The following is a 21485-nucleotide window of genomic DNA, read 5'->3' as shown; positions in this document are numbered from 1 at the left end:
AAATGCAAATGAAACTTCACTGGGGAAAATATCCCTGCAGTGACACAGTTTTCCTTCAGAGAGAAGATGTCTTCTAGATAAAAATGGATGCACTGAACAGTGTTTATAAAAATCCTCTCTGTTTGATTCCTGCATTTGGCAGTAAGACAGCAACTCATTGGGTTTTATTTTAAAATTCCAGTGATTATAAGGTTTGCACGTCCCCGGTGGAATAGCTTTCTCTGCTAGAGCCAGACCCCAGTTTTTCCTTGCCAAACACACGTGCTAAAGAACTTTAGCTGACAGGTCCTTTTTCATTCTCTCTGAGCCTGAAGCAGTGGAGTCACAGCTGATTTTTTTGAGTCCAGGTGTTTACCGCCCTCTTTTCTGAGTGCTTTCAGGAGACAAAGACAAGTGTATCCGATCACGTGTGATTCACAAGTTTCCTTTCCTCCTGGAACTCTCTACTACCCACGCAAGAACTTGAATTATTGCCGAACTGTCCAGTAGTCTCAAGCCTTCACGTACCAGCTGCAGAAATAAGAAAGAGTGTGTTAGAATGTTTGACTGCAAGTAGTGGGCTACCCATGAGGTATTGGTTAACCAAGGCAAGTTTATTGTTTCATGTTCGCAGTTCAAGGTAGGGTGGTACCAGTGTTGGTTCATTTGGTTGACAAAATGATGCTGCTGTTGGGGCTTCCCTGGTGGCGCAGTGGTTGAGAGTCCGCCTGCCGTTGCAGGGGACACGGGTTCGTGCTCCGGACCGGGAAGATCCCACATGCCGCGGAGCGGCTGGGCCCGTGAGCCATGGCCGCTGAGCCTGCACGTCCAGAGCCTGTGCTCCGCAGCGGGAGAGGCCACAACAGTGAGAGGCCCGTGTACCGCAAAAAAAAAAAAAAAAAAAAAAATTGCCACTGTTAAAATAAATGATTAAAGAAGACAATTTAGGCAGTACAGACACACCTTATTTAACATTTTGTGGACAGTCTTCTTTCAGAGAACTGCAAAATGGGGTGGAAAGCGGAAAGCTCTCATAGGATAAAGAATAAGGAAAAGACATATAAAAATTATCAGATGGGCTGGGCCCACATAGTCAACCCTTTTTGGGGCGAGAAGCCCCTGAGTTGACTTAGCCTTTGGAGATTGGCTGTAGATGTAGATGTACTGCATTTCTGTTCGAGTGAAGCTTGTTCACAGGAATGTGAAAGTTATCTTAGTTTTGGCTTACGGACGTGGCACCCCATACAGGAGTGGCTCCATGTTGAGCCTAGAAAGTTACTCTGAGAGCATCAAAGATACAAATTCTGTTTTTGTTTTACTATCCTCAGCATATCAGCTTTGTTCTTTCAGCTTGTCTCTTCGTGGTGGCAGAATGGCTGCTGCAGCTCCATCTATCACATTTGCAACACATCAAAGGCTGAAGACAGCATCTCTCTTCTTTGTGTCTCTACTTTAAAGAGTGGAGAACGCTTTCCTAGGACTCCACAAAAGGCTTATTTTTGCTTTCATTGGCCAGAATTACCTATTTTTTCTCTTTTTTAAACCATTGATTCACTCGTCCATAAAATCTATGTGTCATGCATGGTGTTAATTGATGATACTAGCTTTACAGGTGTATTCTCTTGCCAAGGGCTGAGATCTCAACAGTCCTTTGCCATGAGCCAGGTACTGAGCTGATCCAGTATCCAGTAACCATAAACTTGGGATGTCCAGGAAGAAAATGCATTCTTATCAGGGAATTTAGAACTGTATCTTCTAAAGAAGACGATGGTAAACATCCTAGCCTTTTTCCTAATCTTTGTTGACCTGAAATAAATAGACTGACATATATTGCTCCAGCAAGGGGATGGGTTTACTTGAGATCAGCAAGAGAATTGCAATTCGGGTCTGAAACCGTGGCAAGCCACATGCAAGACCCCTCACAGCAAGGAAAGGAGAACACTTTTGTAGAGGGGAAAAGGAAGTTGGAGGGCAATAGTAAAAGGTTCATGGCTTTTCATTGGTCGAGTCCTTCCAAGGAAGAGGAATCTTCTTCCTGTTGGGTTCAGCTATGGGCACCGGGCGTGAGATCTCCCCCTTCTTCTGACACTCTTTAATTGAAATTTCTATTTATTAATTTTTTACACCTTTCTGCAGTTTAACTTTGGCTTTCCAGCTAACTAAATAAAACACAGTTTTGTTGCAGAGTTTAGAACAAACTTGAAATTTGCATTCCTTCTAGCCTTTTGACAAAGTCAATTGACATTACAGTTAATTTTTCAAAACCCTAAATTGTTACCCTCTTTAAAAAAAATAGGTGCCCCTGGTCATTTGCAGCTGTTTCTTCTTAGGAAACAAGGCACTAAATTTGTGTGGATAGGTAAAGATATACACAAATCGTATGTGTCACTTTAACAAAATTCTCACTTACTGGAGCTCTTAAAGGTTAGTTGGTACCTTTATGGAACATAAATTATATTTTCAATAAATAATGATTTTTGTTGGCAAAGCAAGTAAATTAGACTTCTGTTCATTTGGAGCAAGAAGCAACTTTGTTGCTTTAATATATACAATTAAATTGAGTTGAGATCTACTTTAAATGAAAATTGAAAACAAATTAAGTAGTCAATGTAATGTTTGTGGTTATAGCTGTTGTATACATTGGGTTAAGTTGAGAAAAAAAGCTGTTCAGCATTGCTGACCATTTTATTTGTGGTGAGGGGGGATTGCAAGCTGGCAACATATGAAATTGGCTATAAAATATTACATATAATGATAATTTGTTTTTATATTTGTATGAGCCCTACATCTATTCCATAGTTTAAGTTTAATCATATGGTATATTAGTTCCCACTCGTGTTGGAATCAGGCGATCTCAAGTTTAGCTAATGATATTTATTTGTAAGTTTTTTTGTTAGCCTTTCTTACTAACCATGTGTAGGGCCTTTTACTTTGATATTTTGAAACATTTGTGTTAATAATGGCAATGTTTTAGGTTCCAACTTCTCGAAATTGGACGTTTATAAAGTTAATGCATGTCTTTTTCTCTCTTACTACAAATTATTTCCTTAATTTTATGACTTGGGGATGGCTGACCATGACCTACTGGTGCAAAAATGATGATGTTGAGAAAGAACTGATCATGTTTTGTATCTGGTTAGATTTATTAGTGCTGACTTGGGCTTTGCTCAGGCAGATGAGTTCATAGGAGTCATCCGAAGATACTTGGGTCTCTGATTAAAGTTTAATTCAGTCACTGGAAGGTTATAGTATTTTATAAAGTTTAATCCTTGAACCGTTCTCTTCCCCAGAGTTAACTACATTTGATTCGGATGTTGAATGTAGTTCTCATTCAAGTTTGGATGGAATCATCACACCTTGCTGTACACTGCATCCTGTTTTAACAGAGCGTTCCAATTCCACTGAGCAATAAATTAGTTCCCCCCCTCATGTCTTAAAAGTATGCATTTAAAAAAGGCTCAGGGACTTCCGTCGTGGTGCAGTGGTTAAGAATCCGCCTGCCAATTCAGGAGACACGGGCTCTGATCCATGGTCCGGGAAGATCCCACATGCCGCGGAGCATGTAAGCCTCTGAGCCACAACTACTGAGCCCGTGTGCCACAACTACCGAAGCCCGCATGCTGCAACTACTGAAGCCTGCGCATGTAGAGCCCGTGTTCTGCAACAAGAGAAGCCACCACAGTGAGAAGCCTCACACCACAACAAAGAGTAGCCCCCGCTCCCCGAACATAGAGAAAGCCCACACACAGCAACGAAGACCAAACACAGCCAAATCAATCAATCAGTCAATCAATCAATCAATAAAAATAGTTAAGACTTTCCAGTATCTTTCTAACCTATATTTTTGTTCACATATCTTAAAAATTTGATTAACTGGATATGGGGAGTATCAGCCAGATTTGTCCATTGGAATGTATTCGTGTATTTTTTAAGTACATCTTTTGTAACACGTATATACTAAAATTATTCATTTAGTAGGTATATTTTTCAGGACCCTTGGTTACAAGTAAGAGAAATGCAATTCAAAGTACTTCAGCATAGCAGTTTACTGAGTCACATAATGACACAATATAGGGAAAACCTGCTTCAGGCAGAGCCGTTACCAGGAGCTTAAACAGGCTTATCAGTAATCTTTCTCTTCAATTCTCTACTCTGCTTTCCTTGATATTGGCTTCTTCCTCTGAGAAATAACTTCCTCTTTATAGCCATGAGCACCAGCATCCTTACATCCTGGAACCTGCAAATCCAGCAGAAACAAAAGATTTGTATGCTACGTAATCTCTGTAAAAGCCGTGAAGTTAAATGCCGTGCCGTTCTGTAATGACCCCATCCCTGACCCAGTCTCTGGGGCTAGGAGGTTGGAAGGTATCAGTGGTTGACAAAGTGTGATGACTAGAGAATCTCCAGCAACACCATCTGTGATTTTGTTAGAAATATATACTCTCGGGCCCCATCCTAGTCCCAGTGAATCAGAAAATCTGAGAGTGGGGTTCGGCACGCTGGGTTGTAAAAACACCTCCAAGTGATTCTAATGTGTACTCAAGCTTGAGAACGACGCACTATCCTAATTGGCCCAGCCTGGGTCTTGCTTGTCACCCCTGGAGTTTCCGTGTAAATCCCATCTCACAGAAAGTACATAGGAAAAAAAAAAAAAAAAAAGTGAAGAACTGATACCAGGAAAAAAAGAATAGATGCTGTGCTGGAAAAGATGAGATATCAGCCCCGTAATAAAGTTCTTCTTTGTTTCTGATGCCATTATTTCTCAGAAGACTGTTAATTATGAATTCCCTTCCAGAAAGCCAGTATTCTAATTAAGCAAGCACACGTTCATCCTCCTCTAGGATATAGTGTTTTAGTTTAAATTTCATCTCCAAATAGGTACATGGCTCATCTTGAAAGGTTTCCAGACCATATTACTTTCTTATCAAATGCTTCGTTAACTACGATTAAAACTTTCAATAATGAACCTTATCACTCCTCTGTGATAAATAGAATAGGTTCATTTGCTTCAAAATTTCTCAATGAAAATGGCAGTGATGCCTCCAGAATTTTAGAAAAGGTGGTTAGCACTGCAATATCATCCAAAATAATTTAAAAACAATTAAAAAAAACAAAAGCATCTAATAAGGGAAATGAATATAGCTTTTCGCGTTACTTGAGATTTTTTAACTTAATTTGGGACATTTGCACTTGTTACCCAGGAGGCGGCAGTAGAGAGCATGTCAGTAGTCTCTGACTTTATCTAATCCTAAGAATCCTCTGAGTACTTGTTGAAAATGAAGATCCAAAGGCTCCTTTTCAGGATATTCTTATTTGGGGGGTCTAGGGTGGGAACAGGGAATCTGTATTTCCAATAGCTACCACAGGGAATTCTTCCAATCCGGCATGTTTGGCACACTCTACAGTGGTGAAGACTGAGGATGCTACAGTGAAATGGTGTGGGGTTGAATCTTGATTGTAGCTCCTACAGCTGGGGGTTACTTTACCTTGTCAAGTCTCACATGTTGTTATCATTACTGTTTGTTGTTATTGTTCTTTTTCTTTCCTCTTAACTAATCTACCTTCTTATTTCTTGTTGCAGATAGAGGACATGCAGTGGGGTAAAGGACTCCGGGAGATCCCGCCGTCAGTGTGTACACTGCCATGCAAGCCTGGGCAAAGAAAGAAGACACAGAAGGGAACTCCTTGCTGCTGGACCTGTGAGCCTTGCGATGGCTACCAGTACCAGTTTGATGAGATGACATGCCAGCATTGCCCCTACGACCAGCGACCCAATGAAAACCGAACCGGCTGCCAGGATATCCCCATCATCAAACTGGAGTGGCACTCCCCCTGGGCCGTCATCCCTGTCTTCCTCGCCATGTTGGGGATCATCGCCACTATATTTGTCATGGCCACTTTCATCCGCTACAATGACACTCCCATCGTCCGGGCATCTGGGCGGGAACTGAGCTATGTTCTGTTGACGGGCATCTTTCTTTGCTACATCATCACTTTCCTGATGATAGCCAAGCCTGACGTGGCAGTGTGTTCTTTCCGGAGAGTTTTCTTGGGCTTGGGTATGTGCATCAGTTATGCAGCCCTTTTGACAAAAACCAATCGGATTTATCGCATATTCGAACAGGGCAAGAAGTCAGTGACAGCTCCCAGACTCATAAGCCCAACATCACAGCTGGCGATCACTTCCAGTTTAATATCAGTTCAGCTTCTAGGTGTTTTCATTTGGTTTGGTGTTGACCCACCCAACATCATCATAGACTATGATGAACATAAGACAATGAACCCTGAGCAGGCCCGGGGAGTTCTCAAATGTGACATTACGGATCTCCAGATTATCTGCTCCTTGGGATATAGCATTCTTCTCATGGTCACATGTACTGTGTATGCCATCAAGACTCGGGGTGTCCCAGAGAATTTTAATGAAGCCAAGCCCATTGGATTCACCATGTACACAACATGTATAGTCTGGCTTGCCTTCATTCCCATTTTTTTTGGCACCGCTCAGTCGGCGGAAAAGGTAAGTGAAAATGCACACCGCACACCATGCGTTTCAAAAATGTGTTCCTTTTTGAAAATATTGAAGCCAAAGCGATTGTATAGAGCAAGAGGTTTTAAAAATGCAGAATGGTATTCCCAAGACCAGACAAATCCTGAGTTAATAGGCATCAGTGCTACGGAAGTCCAAAACCTGCCTTGGGCTGTGCTATTGGGTTGGCCAAAAAGTTCTTCCGGGCGTTTCTGTGACATCGTACCCAAAACCCGAACGAACTTTTTGGCCAATCCAATACAGTCATTCCACTGGAAACCAACCAGAGGTATAGACTTTTCAAGTCAACTGATTAGAGAGTGATGCCATGTAGCAAGAGATTATGCAGTATAACATAATCCAATCTGTCTAAATTAAACTTTCCTATTCATTCATTACCCACTCCCTCTTCTTTCATATATATTTCCTTGGGATAAGAGAGGAGGGCCACAGTCCGTTATTTCCCAGGAGAAGGATGGTCATCACCAGCTCTCTCTCTTCCTAGTGGCTGTGTAGGCGCTCACTGTGGATTGGATCATGTGTGTGAACTATACAACATATGTCTGTATCTACATGTATCTCTAAACGGGTGGATATAGGAGACCTTTGGTTGTCATTCCAGTCTATAGGCTCCCTACAGCTAGATGTACAGTAATTGCCTCAAATGAGGCAGAGCAATATCAGAGAGTCAAGTCTCCAGCAGTGGAAGGGCCAGTACGTCACAAGGGAAGTGTCACCTGGCTGCAAAAGTTCAACGTTTTCAAAATTGGTGGGCCCTAAAATGTTGATCCTAGATATGTTCAGTGTACATGACCTCCCCCTCCCCATATATAGAGTTTTATGGTTTTTTATGAGTCTGTAAGCTAGGCAGTCCTAATATGTTGAATCCTAACGCAACTAATACACGTGTAGCTGTAGGTCTGACGTGTGCGTGAATCAGGCAATGCTACCGTGTTGATTCTAAACGTGATTCACATACCTCTGTGCTCACCTGGATATTGTTTTGTATATATGCAAACCGGGCAATGCTAATAGGTTGATCTTAATACGATGTGGTGACCTTTACTCAGTGAAGGTAGCTCTGGCATGTCGGTACAGCTGAAGCCAGAACTGAGACTTAAGTCCTCACCGGCGCGCTCTATAGGGGGAGCACAGTTACAGCTTGATTAGAAGTCAGCACATCAGGCGTGTAGCCTGGTACCACGTCACGTTGGAGAACTCTCTTCAACATTCAAGGACTTAGCGCCCTAAGTGGGGAGAACGAGGATTGAAGTAGAAATGTCTACACATTTACAAATCTCTGCTTCTGGGAATTAGTTGAATCCGGTTGTTTATAATCGTAGAAAGGATGAATGGACTTTGACTGGTTTTCCAACTGAAAAGATGTCTTTTACCTAAACAGTTTGATTTAGCAGCTATAAGATTGGACTGTGTTTAAAATGAAAAAGGCAAATATCTTACGAAAGCACATAGAATTCTAAAACCAAGGACAGTGAATGGTTCCAGATTACGGTTTTAGTCACAAGAGGAAGTTCTTCTTGAACATATGCTCAGTGAGCAAAGTGTGTGTCCGGAAGTATGTTTCAAATTCATAATGCATGTTTACTCTCTGTGAAACCAACTTGAACTTCATTTCATTGCTTTATCCCTGGGCCAAGGGAATATTCAAATATGAGGTAGGGTAGTGAAATGCAGTGTATGGCAGTAAGTTGATAATCATGGACATTTTTGTGGGGTCTGATGTTCATCGTCAAAGCCTATCGAGATAAACATTATTCTGTTATTAAACACAATTTCCCATGCAACAGGATAAAAATATTAGAGCTTTTTCTTGTAAATTTGTGCTTGAGGAATATAAAAGGCAGGGATCACTGCAGCTGTCCTATAGATGAGCCTTGCTGTAATGCAACTGTGGCATTATGGGTCTCTACCATTTCGTTTGTCATTTCTGGCCATTTCTGGTCATGACTCTGAACCTTGTCAGTTAAGATCAGGGGTATAATTTACTCATTTAAAAACCTGAGAAGGGTGCAAGTTTTCAGGAACTGGATTCCCTGATTCTGGTTGTTCTAGAAAACATTGCATAGGTAGAACCGGACTACAGGAAACACTAAGCTGTCTTCAAGCAGTGCGCGTTGTATACCAGCATTTAGAAGGCGCGCGTTTCTCTTTGTATACTCTCAGGGGATTATGATGTTTTGCATAGCTGTTTGACGCAATTAAAGGTACCAAATCGCCAACTGGGAACAGTGAATTTGGAATGAAAATGCGCGTGCCTTCATGCCAGGCATATGGCTAGAGTACGTGAAACCATGGAATTTATTTTTTAAAATGTTTTATTTTCCTTATCCTTTTTTTTTTCTTATTAGTCATCAGTTTTATACACATCGGTGTATACAGGTCAATCCCAATCGCCCAAGTCAGCACACCACCATCCCCACCCACCGCGGCTTTCCCCCTTTGGTGTCCATATGTTTGTTCTCTACATTTGTGTCTCAACTTCTGCCCTGCAAACTGGTTCATCTGTACCATTTTTCTAGGTTCCACATATATGCGTTAATATACGATATTTGTTTTTCTTTCTGACTTACTTCACTCTGTGTGACCCTCTCCAGATCCATCCACGTCTCAACAAATGATCCGATTTCGTTCCTTTTTATGACTGAGGAATATTCCATTGTATATATGTACCACAATTTCTTTATCCATTTGTCTGTTGATGGGCATTTAGGTTGCTTCCATGACCTGGCTATTGTAAATAGTGCTGCAGTGAACATTGGGGTGCATGTGTCGTTTTGAATTATGGTTTTCTCTGGGTATATGCCCAGTAGTAGGATTGCTGGATATATTGTAATTCTATTTTTAGTTTTTAAGGAACCTCCATACTCTTCTCCATAGTGGCTGTATCAATTTACATTCCTACCAACACTGCAAGAGGGTTCACTTTTCTCCACACCCTCTCCAGCATTTGTTGTTTGTAGATTTTCTAATGATGCCCATTCTAACTGGTGTGAGATGATACCTCATTGTAGTTTTGTGGGGGTTTTTGTGTGGTTTTTTTTTGCGGTACTCGGGCCTCTCACTGTTGTGGCCTCTCCCATTGCGGAGCACAGGCTCCGGATGCACAGGCTCAGCGGCCATGGCTCATGGGACCAGCCTCTCCGCGGCATGTGGGATCTTCCCAGACCGGGGCACGAACCCGTGTCCCATGCATCGTCAGGCACACGCTCAACCACTGCGCCACCAGGGAAGCCCCATTGTAGTTTTGATTTGCATTTCTCTAATAATTAGTGATGTTGAAGAGCTTCTCATGTGCTTCTTGGCCATCTGTATGTCTTCTTTGGAGAAATGTCTCTTTAGGTCTCCTGCCCATTTTTAGATTGGGTTGTTTGTTTCTTTAATATTGAGCTGCATGAGCTGTTTATATATTTTGGAGATTAATCCTTTGTCCATTGACGCGTTCGCAAATATTTTCTCCCATTCTGAGGGTTGTCTGTTCTTCTTGTTTGTTTGCACAGCTTTGCTGTGCAAAAGCTTTGAAGTTTCATTAGGTCCCATTTGTTTATTTTTGTTTTTATTTCCATTACTCTAGGAGCTGGATCAAAAAAGATCTTGCAGTGATTTATGTCAAAGAGTGTTCTTCTTATGTTTTCCTCTAAGAGTTTTATAGTGTCTGGTCTTGCATTTAGGTCTTGAATCCATTTTGAGTTTATTTTTGTGTATGGTGTTAGGGAGTGTTCTAATTTCATTCTTTTACATGTAGCTGTCGAGTTTTCCCAGCACCACGTATTGCAGAGACTGTCTTTTCTCCATTGTATATCCTTCCGTCCTTTGTCATAGATTACTTGACCTTAGGTGCGTGGGTTTATCTCGGGGCTTTCTATCTTGTTCCATTGATCTATGTGTTTGTTATTGTGCTAGTACCATATTGTCTTGATTGTAGTCTTGACTATAGCTTTGTAGTATAGTCTGAAGTCAGAGAGTCTGATTCCTCCAGCTCCGTTTTTTTCCCCTCAAGACTGCTTTGGCTATTTGGGGTCTTTTGTGTCTCCATACAAATTTTAAGATTTTTTGTTCTAGTTCTGTAAAAAATACCATTGGTAATTTGATAGGGATTGCATTGAATCTGTAGATTGCTTTGGGTAGTATAGTCATTTTCACAATGTTGATTCTTCCAATCTAAGAACATGGTATATCTCTCCATCTGTTGGTATCACCTTTAATTTCTTTCATCAGTGTCTTATAGTTTTCTGCATTCAGGTCTTTTGTCTCCCTAGGTAGGTTTATTCCTAGGTATTTTATTCTTTTTGTTGCAATGGTAAATGGGAGTGTTTTCTTAATTTCTCTTTCAGATTTTTCATCATTAATGTATAGGAATGCAAGAGATTTCTGTGCATTAATTTTGTATCCTGCAACTTTACCAAATTCATTGATTAGCTCTAGTAGTTTTCTGGTGGCTTCTTTAGGATTCTCTATGTATAGTATCATGTCATCTGCAAACAGTGACAGTTTTACTTCTTCTTTTCCAATTTGTATTCCTTTTATTTCTTTTTCTTCTCTGATTGCCATGACTTCCAAAACTATGTTGAATAATAGTGGTGAGAGTGGACACCCTTGTCTTGTTCCTGGTCTTAGAGGAAATGCTTTCAGTTTTTCACCATTGAGAATGATGTTAGCTGTGGCTTTGTCGTATATGGCCTTCATTATGTTGAGGTAGGTTCCCTCTATGCCCACTTTCTGGAGAGTTTTTATCATAAATGGGTGTTGAACTTTGTCAAAAGCTTTTTCTGCATCTATTGAGATGATCATATGGTTTTTCTTCTTCAATTTGTTAATACGGTGTATCACATTGATTGATTTGCGTATATTGAAGAATCCTTGCATCCCTGGGATAAATCCCACTTGGTCATGGCGTATGATCCTTTTAATGTGTTGTTGGATTCTGTTGGCTTGTATTTTGTTGAGGATTTTTGCATCTATATTCACGAGTGATATTGATCTGTAATTTTCTTTTTTTGTAGTATCTTTGTCTGGTTTTGGTATCAGGGTGTTGGTGGCCTCATAGGATGAGTTTGGGAGTGTTCCTTCCTCTGCAAATTTTTGGAAGAGTTTGAGAAGGATGGGTGTTAGCTCTTCTCTAAATGTTTGATAGAATTCACCTGTGAAGCCATCTGGTCCTGGACTTTTGTTTGTTGGAAGGTGTTTAATCACAGTTTCAATTTCATTACTTGTGATTGGTCTGTTCATATTTTCTCTTTCTTCTTGGTTCAGTCTTGGAAGGTTATACCTTTCTATGAATTTGTCCATTTCTTCTAGGTTGTCCGTTTTATTGGCATAGAGTTGCTTTTAGTAGTCTCTTAGGATGCTTTGTATTTCTGCAGTGTCAGTTGTTACTTCTCCTTTTTCTTTTCTAATTCTATTGGTTTGAGTCCCCTCCCTCTTTTTCTTGATGAGTCTGGCTAATGGTTTATCAATTTTGTTTATCTTCTCAAAGAACCAGCTTTTAGTTTTATTGATCTTTGCTATTGTTTTCTTTGTTTCTATTTCATTTATTTCTGCTCTGATCTTTATGATTTCTTTCCTTCTGCTAACTTTGGGTTTTGTTTGTTCTTCTTTCTCTAGTTCTTTAGGTAGAACGTTAGATGGTTTATTTGAGATTTTTCTTGGTTATTGAGGTAGGCTTGTATAGCTATAAACTTCCCTCTTAGAACTGCTTTTGCTGCATCCCATAGGTTTTGGATTGTCGTGTTTTCATTGTCATTTGTTTCTAGGTATTTTTTGATTTCCTCTTTGATTTCTTCAGTGATCTCTTGGTTATTTAGTAACGTATTGTTTAGCCTCCATGTGTTTGTGTTTTTTACATTTTTTACGCTGTAATTCATTTCTAATCTCATAGCGTTGTGGTCAGAAAAGATGCTTGCTATGATTTCAGTTTTCTTCAATTTACTGAGGCTTGATTTGTGACCCAAGGGGTGATCTGTCCTGGAGAATGTTCTGTGTGCACTTGAGAAGAAAGTGTAATCTCCTGTTTTTGGATGGAGTGTCCTATAAATATCAATTAAATCTATCTGGTCTATTGTGTCATTTAAATCTTCTGTTTCCTTATTTATTTTCATTTTGGATGATCTGTCCATTGCTGTAAGTGAGGTGTTAAAGTCCCCCACTATTATTGTGCTACTGTCGATTTCCTTTTTTATAGCTGTTAGCAGTTGCCTTGTGTATTGAGGTGCTCCTCTGTTGGGTGCATATATGTTTATAATTGTTATATCTTCTTCTTGGATTGCTCCCTTGATCATTATGTAGTGTCCTTCCTTGTCTCTTGTAACATTCTTTATTTTAAAGTCTATTTTATCTGATATGAGTATTGCTACTCCAGCTTTCTTTTGATTTCCATTTGCCTGGAATAGCTTTTACTGTCCCCTCACTTTCAGTCTGTATGTGTCCCTGGTCTGAAGTGGGTCTCTTGTAGACAGCATATATACGGGTCTTGTTTTTGTATCCATTCTGCAAGCCTGTGTCTTTTGGTTGGAGCATTTAATCCATTCACGTTTAAGGTAGTTATCGACATGTATTTCCTATGACCATTTTCTTAATTGTTTTGGGTTTGTTTTGGTAGGTCCTTTCCTTCTCTTGTGTTTCCCACTTAGAGAAGTTCCTTTAGAATTTGTTGTAGAGCTGGTTTGGTGGTGCTGAATTCGCTTAGCTTTTGCTTGTCTGTAAAGCTTTTGATTTCTCCATCGAATCTGAATGATATGCTTGCTGGGTAGAGTAATCTTGATTGTAGGTTCTTCCCTTTCATCACTTGAAGTATATCATGCCACTCCCTTCTGGCTTGTAGAGTTTTTGCCGAGAAATCAGCTGTTAACCTATGGGAGTTCCCTTGTATGTTATTTGTCGTTTTTCCCTTGCTGCTTTCAATAATTTTTCTTTGTCTTTAATTTTTGCCAATTTGATTACTATGTGCCTCGGTGTTTTTCTCCTGGGATTAGCCTGTATGGGACTCTCTGCACTTCCTGGACTTGTGTGGCTATTCCCTTTCCCATGTTATGGAAGTTTTCGACTATAATCTCTTCAAATATTTTCTCTGGTCCTTTCTCTCTCTCTTCTCCTTCTGGGGCCCCTACAATGCGAATGTTGTTGTGTTTAATGTTGTCCCAGAGGTCTCTTAGGCTGTCTTCATTTCTTTTCATTCTTTTTTCTTTATTCTGTTCGGCAGCAGTGAATCCCACCATTCTGTCTTCCAGGTCACTTATCCGTTCTTTTGCCTCAGTTATTCTGCTATTGATTATAGTTTTCATTTCAGTTATTGTATTGTTCATCTCTGTTTGTTCTTTAATTCTTCTAGGTCTTTGTTAAACATTCCTTGCATCTTCTCGATCTTTGCCTCCATTCTTTTTCTGAGGTCCTGGATCATCTTCACTATCATTATTTTGAATTCTTTTTCTGAAAGGTTGCCTATCTCCACTTCATTTAGTTGTTTTTCTGGGGTTTTATCTTGTTTCTTCATCTGGTACATAGCCCTCTGCCTTTTCATCTTGTCTATCTTTCTGTTAATGTGGTTTTTGTTCCACAGGCTGCAGGTTTATAGTTCTTCTTGCTTCTGCTGTCTGCTCTCTGGTGGATGAGGCCATCTAAGAGGCTTGTGTAAGTTTCCTGATGGGAGGGCCTGGTGAAACCATGGAATTTAAATTGTGGAAGGGAGCAAATTGCAAAATGCAAAAAGATATCACAGCAAAAGGCATTATTGCCAACCTAATACATACAAAATCATAGCCCTCCCGTTTTTGTTTAGATTTAAGAGTTGAAGTGTTTCAACTGGAAGAATTCCATTGTTACAAGACACACAAAAAAAGAAAAATTAAGCAGTGAGTTCAGTAATATCTATTTACTGTTTCAGGATATTGAATTTGTTTTGATCATATGAGTATTTCTTTGTGAAATTTCTCATCAGTTGAGTTCATTAACACAGCATAAGGTATGAGAAATGTTCCTTATTGTCTTGCAAAACATCAACCCTCAAGAAGTTTATTTTTGCTTTTGTTATGGAGGATGCAAGAGGATATTACTGTTACCTTGTTTTATCATTGCTGACCCTGTGACTTCTGAAATGAGGATCTTGGACGTGGCCAGGGATGGAAGAGGGAAACTCTAGGCAAAAAATAACGATTCCTTATCTTAGGAATTATATTTATGTGACTGAAATGATTCAAGGAGACGCTGCAAATGGTAGAATGACAGCACAGCAAGAGCTTGCGTGTGTGGTGAAGTGCTATAATATGCTACTGCTATATACTGGCACCATCTGTTGGAGGACTGGATTGTCTTCATGGAAAACAAAGGCTTGACTCGTGGGTGTATCTTTACAAAGAGCTTTTCATGAAGCCAGGTAGGGAGGATACAGGTTATGCTGCTCCAATCTGGGAATCCCTATAGATGCTGTTTTTATTCAATTGTTTTGAGCCTGTTGTTGTCTGGAGGACTTTCTGGGTAAGCCAATATATCATTTCTTACACAGGGACAGGGAGACAAGCTTTGTACCATTTCTACAAAAGCAAAGTAGACCTTTGTATAAAAGGGAAAGGATCAGAGGGTCTCAGAAGTCTTTCCCTCTGTGCACGTGTGTTTGCTTGGATGGGGCAGGGAATGGGTTGGTGAGAAGAGGAGAAAGAAAAGAATTGAGGCATTTTTCTGGTCACAGAAAAATGCTGGGAAAAGAATCTTGAAGGAAAAGAGTTATGTTTTCTGTAACGTGACCCACAAACCTCTCTTGTGCACATATCAGAACAGAACCAGGGTGGATTTCAGTACTTAAATAACAGGATTCTTTGGTTTTCCCTGAAGCGTATTCCACTAAATGACAGAATTAGGGCCATTGTTGGCGATCTCTGCACCAGCTCAGCGTTTTTAACTCAGTGGTTCAAAATCGTGTCTGTGGTAATCCCCGGAGAAATTTGTTTTAAAAAAATATCGCATGTCCACCCTCCCCAACTGGCTCAGTAAGGATAGGATGGGCGTAAAACTCTAGATTTTTTAAACAAGCATGCTGGCAAAACACCAGTGGAAACCAAGTTGCTTTTTAAAACTGCCTAAATATCTTCTTTCTAATCCACAAAAGACATTCGCTAAATATTTCCTGATTTCTAATTTAAAAGACTTTGGGGGTAAATTAATACTCATCCCAAACACCTGGAAGAGCCACAAGAAACCAAGAGGTCAGAAGGATACTATCCATGGTCGAAGACAAAGTCTAGAGTCAAAAGGTCTGAACTTCAAAGTTTGGAGCAGAGACCTGAAAAGCCAGAACCAAGGCACCTGGCCCTAGAACCAGACATAACAAGAGGGCAGGCGGGTAGGAGTGTCCCCCAGAGTATTTCTTGAAGGGCTGGGACTATATGCCAAGATCTTTTGATCTTCCAGTTAGAGCAGTAGCTCCCCAGAATCTAAACACAAAGCAAAACAAGCCTAGGACTCATATTAAGGATCAGAAATATTTGGTAGGGAGGGACACCTTCCCTAATCCATGCCTGAGGCAGACATCACTAATGACTAACGGCAAGCTTCCCCTGAACCCCCGGTGTGGGCGCGGAATCATAGTCTTTCTTGGCAACCACTACCAATAAATCGGAACTGAAAGGAATTTGAAATCCACGTGCCATTTCTGAGGTAGTGTTGGGTTTCAATGAATGACCCTCGGTATCTCTTCCCATGCAGCTGTGTGTTGTCACCGTACTGAAGTCCTTGAACAGCTTCTGTTAAGATTAATCTGCTTAAAGGTAAAGGATAGTCAGAGAAATGGGGTGTGTTTGAATTAGGCTTTATTCTGTCTCTGATCACACATCTTTTTTTTTTTTTTTTTTTTAATGGCCCAAAGATGTACAGGAAGGAAAAGACCTAGTTCTCTTTGGAAGTAATATATTGGTTAATGCTTCTGCGCTATTTCATTTGATTAAAATTTTCTCCTGACCTTTTAGCAATTGAACTAACAATTGTGCAACACCTACTGTGCCCCTAGGGCTCTGGGAAGGGCTGTAATGTAGGTGTAAAGAAGGCACCATCCTTGTCAGACAGGAGCTGAAAGCTAGTGGTCCACACAGGCCTTCAAAGAAATATCACCTGGTGTGAGATAAGCTGCACTCGTCACACAAAGAATGCAGTATGGACACACAGAGAAAGGGACCTCCACTTAAGCTTCATGGAAAATGCAACAAGGGGCCGGAAGTGAACAGGCAGAGGAAGTGCTAAGACAATCCATTAAGAAATTCTATCACATGTGACAAAGTAGGGGGATGCTGTTTTCAACATACAGTATGTGGACTGAGGAGACGACATTGTGGTTAGGTCATTTTGACTCTTGCAAACCTGAGAGGTTTTTAAGAAAACCTCATTCTATGGGCAAATTTTGAAACAACGTGAACCCCACATTTCATTCCCACATCAAACTTTTGGCAAGAATTGCCTCTTTCCTAAGGGGTGGGCCGAGTTAATTTGAAACACTGGAGCGTGTAAGCCGAAACACCAGCTGTTCTTTCTTAGGATGAAACATCCCCTTATGCATATGTTGAATTATGCGTGGTCTTCCCTGTGGTGCAGTCCCGCCCCCTCTCTGGTTTTGGGGGTCTCGAGTCAGAGATAACAGAGATAACGATGCAGTGGAAGAGGAGCTGTGTTTGGACTTTCTCTTTGAAGCTATGGAGATCCAGCAAAAGTTTCCAAGTGTGGGAGGAGTGTGAGCATAGCGTATCTTGGAAAGTGAATCCCAGGGATAGCACCTGAGGATGGAGGATGAGCCCAAGGTGAAGCAACTAGAGAACTAGTTAAGTAGCTCTTGTCGTAGATGGATCAAAGGATGGCATTGCCTCGAAGAAAGCCTGAAGGACTGGAAAAGCTAAAGCAGGTCTGAAAGCTGTTTTGAACATTAAAAGAATACGCGAACAGGCTATGTCTTATCTTCCTTTTTGTGTTACTTTGCTTTATTGCTGAAATCAGAGATACGGGTTTTTTTTTTTTTTTTCTATTTTGTGGGTTTTGCAAGTAATGTTGCCCACTATTTAATCTTTTTTCAAACAGCAACTAAGTGAGGAAAGAAAGGACTCCTATTATCCCATCCTCTAGAGACAGTCATCGTCAACAGTCTGATGGCTCTACCTCTAGACGTCTAAGTACACACACGTACACAAACATTTTTTAAAATAAAAATTCTTCTTTTCCCTTCTGGAATGCTTACTAAGACCTTCACCTTGCATCTAAACACGGTGGAGAGAAACGTCCCAGGGCATAGGCGATGCTGAGGCCGTTTTTCTACCCGTGCATACTGGTGGTTGAGGCATTACTTCTGCTATTTAATTTTGTCTGTTCAAATTTTTATCAAAATCTTGTGAAATCATCTCTTTTCTGCTTCCTGCTGTGACCTTGGTGATAGCTGAACTTCTCTCCAAACAGCCCTCTGAAGCCAGCTGTTTGCGCATCTGGTATTAGCCAATGGCTTGGAATAGTACAGTCCTCTTTGCTCCCTTCATGATGCATCAGCTAATTTCAAGTGCTGTCACCTAGGATAATTGCAGCCTTCACCATCTCAGTCCTTTCCTTTAACCAGAAAAGGTAGTTCAACAGGTAAAACCCAAGAGCCTGTGTAAAACTGAATTGAGCTAGAACTAATAAGGAAATAACTTACTACATTAAAACCATTCAAGGCCCCAACCATTCAAGGTCTGAACAGAGACGTACTCAAGAAAAATATTTCTGCTAAGAAGAAGACTTAACAAGAGTGTTGAATCTGCCCCCCATAGTGTGCTCCCTGGAGCCCAGTTTTCCCATTAGATGGCTTTGATTTTGAGACGTCAACCACCAAAAGACCTAGTCACCAGGACCCAGACCTCACCTTTATAACTGGTATCAGGATAATGAGACAAATCTCTGTTCTTCGGCATTTCTAAGACCATCAGAGACCACCCATCATTTTCACCAACAACTCTTCTCAAAGCGCAGGAAATCATAATGAAACATAGTTTACTGATGAGCAGTCAGAGGACTGCCAATCCAGCCTCGGGGGCTGGAGATCCCTGTACTGTAGTTCATAATACGTACTGGTCTCGCGAGCATTTCTTTCAGGTCCCAGTTGCCCTCTGGTCCTAGAAGACCGTTCCTCCCTACCCCCTCATCTTATGGTGCTCTGAATCTAATCACATTTTGGAATTTGCACATTTTGGGTGTGTCATTTAACCTTTTCGGTCCTAGGGTTTTTCATCTGCACAATGGGTATAATAACTCCTTCTATGTTTGTTTAAGAACAAATGAGTTCTCTAAATTGTTTAGCACAACATTTAAAAGACCGATGATACCAGGTGCTGCTGAGGATGTGGGACAATGGGTGCTCTCATACTCTGCTGGTGGAAATGTCAAAGATAGTATAGTCACTTTGAAAAATAGTTTGGCAGGTTCTTAAAATGAAAAGCGTGCACCTACCGTAAAACTCTAGCCATTCGTCCTCTATCTTTACCCGTGAGATATGAAAGAATATGTCCATACACAGACTTGCACGTCAATTTTTTTGTAGATTTATTATTTTTGTAAAAAGATTTATTATTTTTAAATTTATTTATTTTTATTTTGGGCTGTGTGCAGGCTCTCTCTAGTTGTGGCTACTCTTCGTTGAGGTGTGTGGGCTTCTCATTGCAGTGACTTCTCTTGCTTGCTGCGGAGCACAGCCTCTAGGTGCACAGGCTTCAGTAGTTGTGGCATGTGGGCTCAGTAGCTGTGGTGCACAGGCTTAGTTGCTCCACGGCATGTGGGATCTTCCCAGACCAGGGCTCGAACCCGTGTCCTCTGCATTGGCAGGCGGCTTCTTAACCACTGTGCCACCAGGGAAGCTCCGTAGATTTATTTTTAAGAGTCCAAAACTGGAAACAATCCAAGCACCCGTCAGTAGGTGAATGGATGTGCAAATTACAGTCTCTTCATAAAATGGAATACTACTGTACAGTAAAAAGCATCAGAGTATTGATACGTCCAACAGCATGGATAAATCCTAAGTAATTACTCTGAGTGAAAGAATGCAGATCAAAAAAGAGTGTATAGGTATGATTCCATTTATATCAAATTCTTTTTTTTTTTTTGCGGTACACGGGCCTCTCACTGTTGTGGCCTCTCTCGTCGCGGAGCACAGGCTCCGGACGCGCAGGCTCAGCGGCCATGGCTCACGGGCCCAGCCGCTCCGCGGCATGTGGGATCTTCCCGGACCGGGGCACGAACCCGTGTCCCCTGCATCGGCAGGCGGACCCTCAACCACCGCGCCACCAGGGAAGCCCTCGAATCCTTTTTAATATCCAAATTAATCTATAGTAACAGAAAGCAGATCAGTTGTAGGCTGGGGGTGGTGCTGAAGAATGACAGAGGAGCACAAGGAAATTTGGAGGGTGATGTATGTGTTCACTTTCTTGATTATGGTGATAGTTTCAAGCATGTGTGTGTCTGTATGTCAAAGCTCATCAAATTGCACACTTCAAATGTGTGCAGTTTCTTATGTATCAGTTATACATCAATAAAGCCTTTAAAAATTGCTTTGCACACACAGAAACCCTTCTCGTCTTCCTCCTTTTTCTTGAAACTTAATAATTAAATGTTCTGGGACTTCCCTGGTGGTGCAGTGGTTAAGAATCCGCCTGCCGATGCAGGGGACACAGGTTTGAGCCCGGGAAGATCCCACATGTCGCGGAGCAACGAAGCCCGTGTGCCACAGCTACTGACCCTGCACTCTAGAGCCCGCAAGCCACAACTACTGAAGCCCACGTGCCTAGAGCCCGTGCTCCGCAACAAGAGAAGCCACCGCAGTGAGAAGCCCGAGCACCGCAACGAACAGTATCCCCTGCTCGCCACAACTAGAGAAAGCCCGCGTGCAGCAAAAAAGACCCAATGCAGCAAAAAAAAAAAAAAAAAAATTAAGTGTTCTTATACCTATTGGCCTATTTGCACAGTGCTGACACAAGAAATTGCATCAGAAATAAAACTAGAATTGTATAAATGAGCGTATAGAGAACACCTCACACATTCTCTGACAAATGGTAAATGCTCATTAAAGGAGAACTGTCACCTTCCATCGTAGGCTCCCCTTAGCAAAAATTTCTGTCTAAGTCAAGGCAGGAGGGTGAACAGAAGGTGAAATAGTCATGCATTTGGGGAAACTGTAAGTAGAGGCTGTAGTGTGGCTTAGAGGGAAAGCAAGAGCTAACTCTGGAGAGGTGGGTAGAGGTGAAATCTTAGAGGATCCTGTATGTTTGACCTTGTTTTTTACGGAATTGGGGTGTGAGCTTCAGTGAGTTTTAGGGCAGGGGTGTGATGCTGCTGGATTTATGTTTTAGAAAGATTACTCATGGCCTATGAGTAATGGTTTGCATGATAGTTGTAACATTGTGATTTATAATAAGAGATATGTATCTGATCTTCCTTCCATTTCTGGCATGGAGCTGCTAAAACCCTTGGAATTTCCTAAGCTAGGAGAGCTGTAAAGGTGTCTTTTGTTATGTTAATGAAGTACCTTTTGGGCCTCTGGGAGAGGTTGCCAGGAGCCAGGCTTGTGATTGGAGTTACAACTTCTATTTCCACCCCTGACCTCTGGGTCAGTCAGCATTGAGCAATGATTTATTCATTCGTGCCTACTTACTGCAGCCTCCGTAAAATCCCAAAAGGATGGGGTTTGGAGAACTTCTGGGTTGGTTAACACTTGGAGAATTGGGGAGAGCGGCGCGCTCCAAGAGCATTTCCCTTTCCCCATACCTGTGATGTATACATATCTTCCCTCTGGCCATTCCTGAGTTATATTCTTGTATAAAAAGAAAAGAAAAGAAAACAACAGTCACCTAATTAGTCAATGTTCCTGAGTTCTGTGAGCCACTCCAGCAAAATAATCCAACCCAAGGAGGGGGCTGCTGGGACCTCCAGTCTATAGCCAGTAGGTCAGAAGCACAGGTGACCACCTGGACAAGCA

General features: G+C 41.2%; 1 protein-coding gene across 1 annotated transcript in view; it reads left to right on the top strand.

Annotated features, from left to right (window-relative positions):
• Window positions 1-21485, top strand: part of GRM7 (glutamate metabotropic receptor 7) — a gene marked incomplete at its 3' end in the record, with an annotated part of 570397 nt that overhangs the window by 398676 nt on the left and 150236 nt on the right. The window contains exon 7 of the mRNA XM_082847450.1: window positions 5561-6496. Within this exon, the coding sequence (XP_082703576.1) occupies window positions 5561-6496 (936 nt within the window). The remainder of the gene's footprint in view (window positions 1-5560; window positions 6497-21485) is intronic.

Source organism: Leucopleurus acutus (assembly GCF_964270905.1).
Source record: "Leucopleurus acutus genome assembly, chromosome: 10".
Lineage (NCBI taxonomy): Eukaryota > Metazoa > Chordata > Mammalia > Artiodactyla > Delphinidae > Leucopleurus > Leucopleurus acutus.
This window is presented reverse-complemented; position numbering and strand designations above follow the sequence as displayed.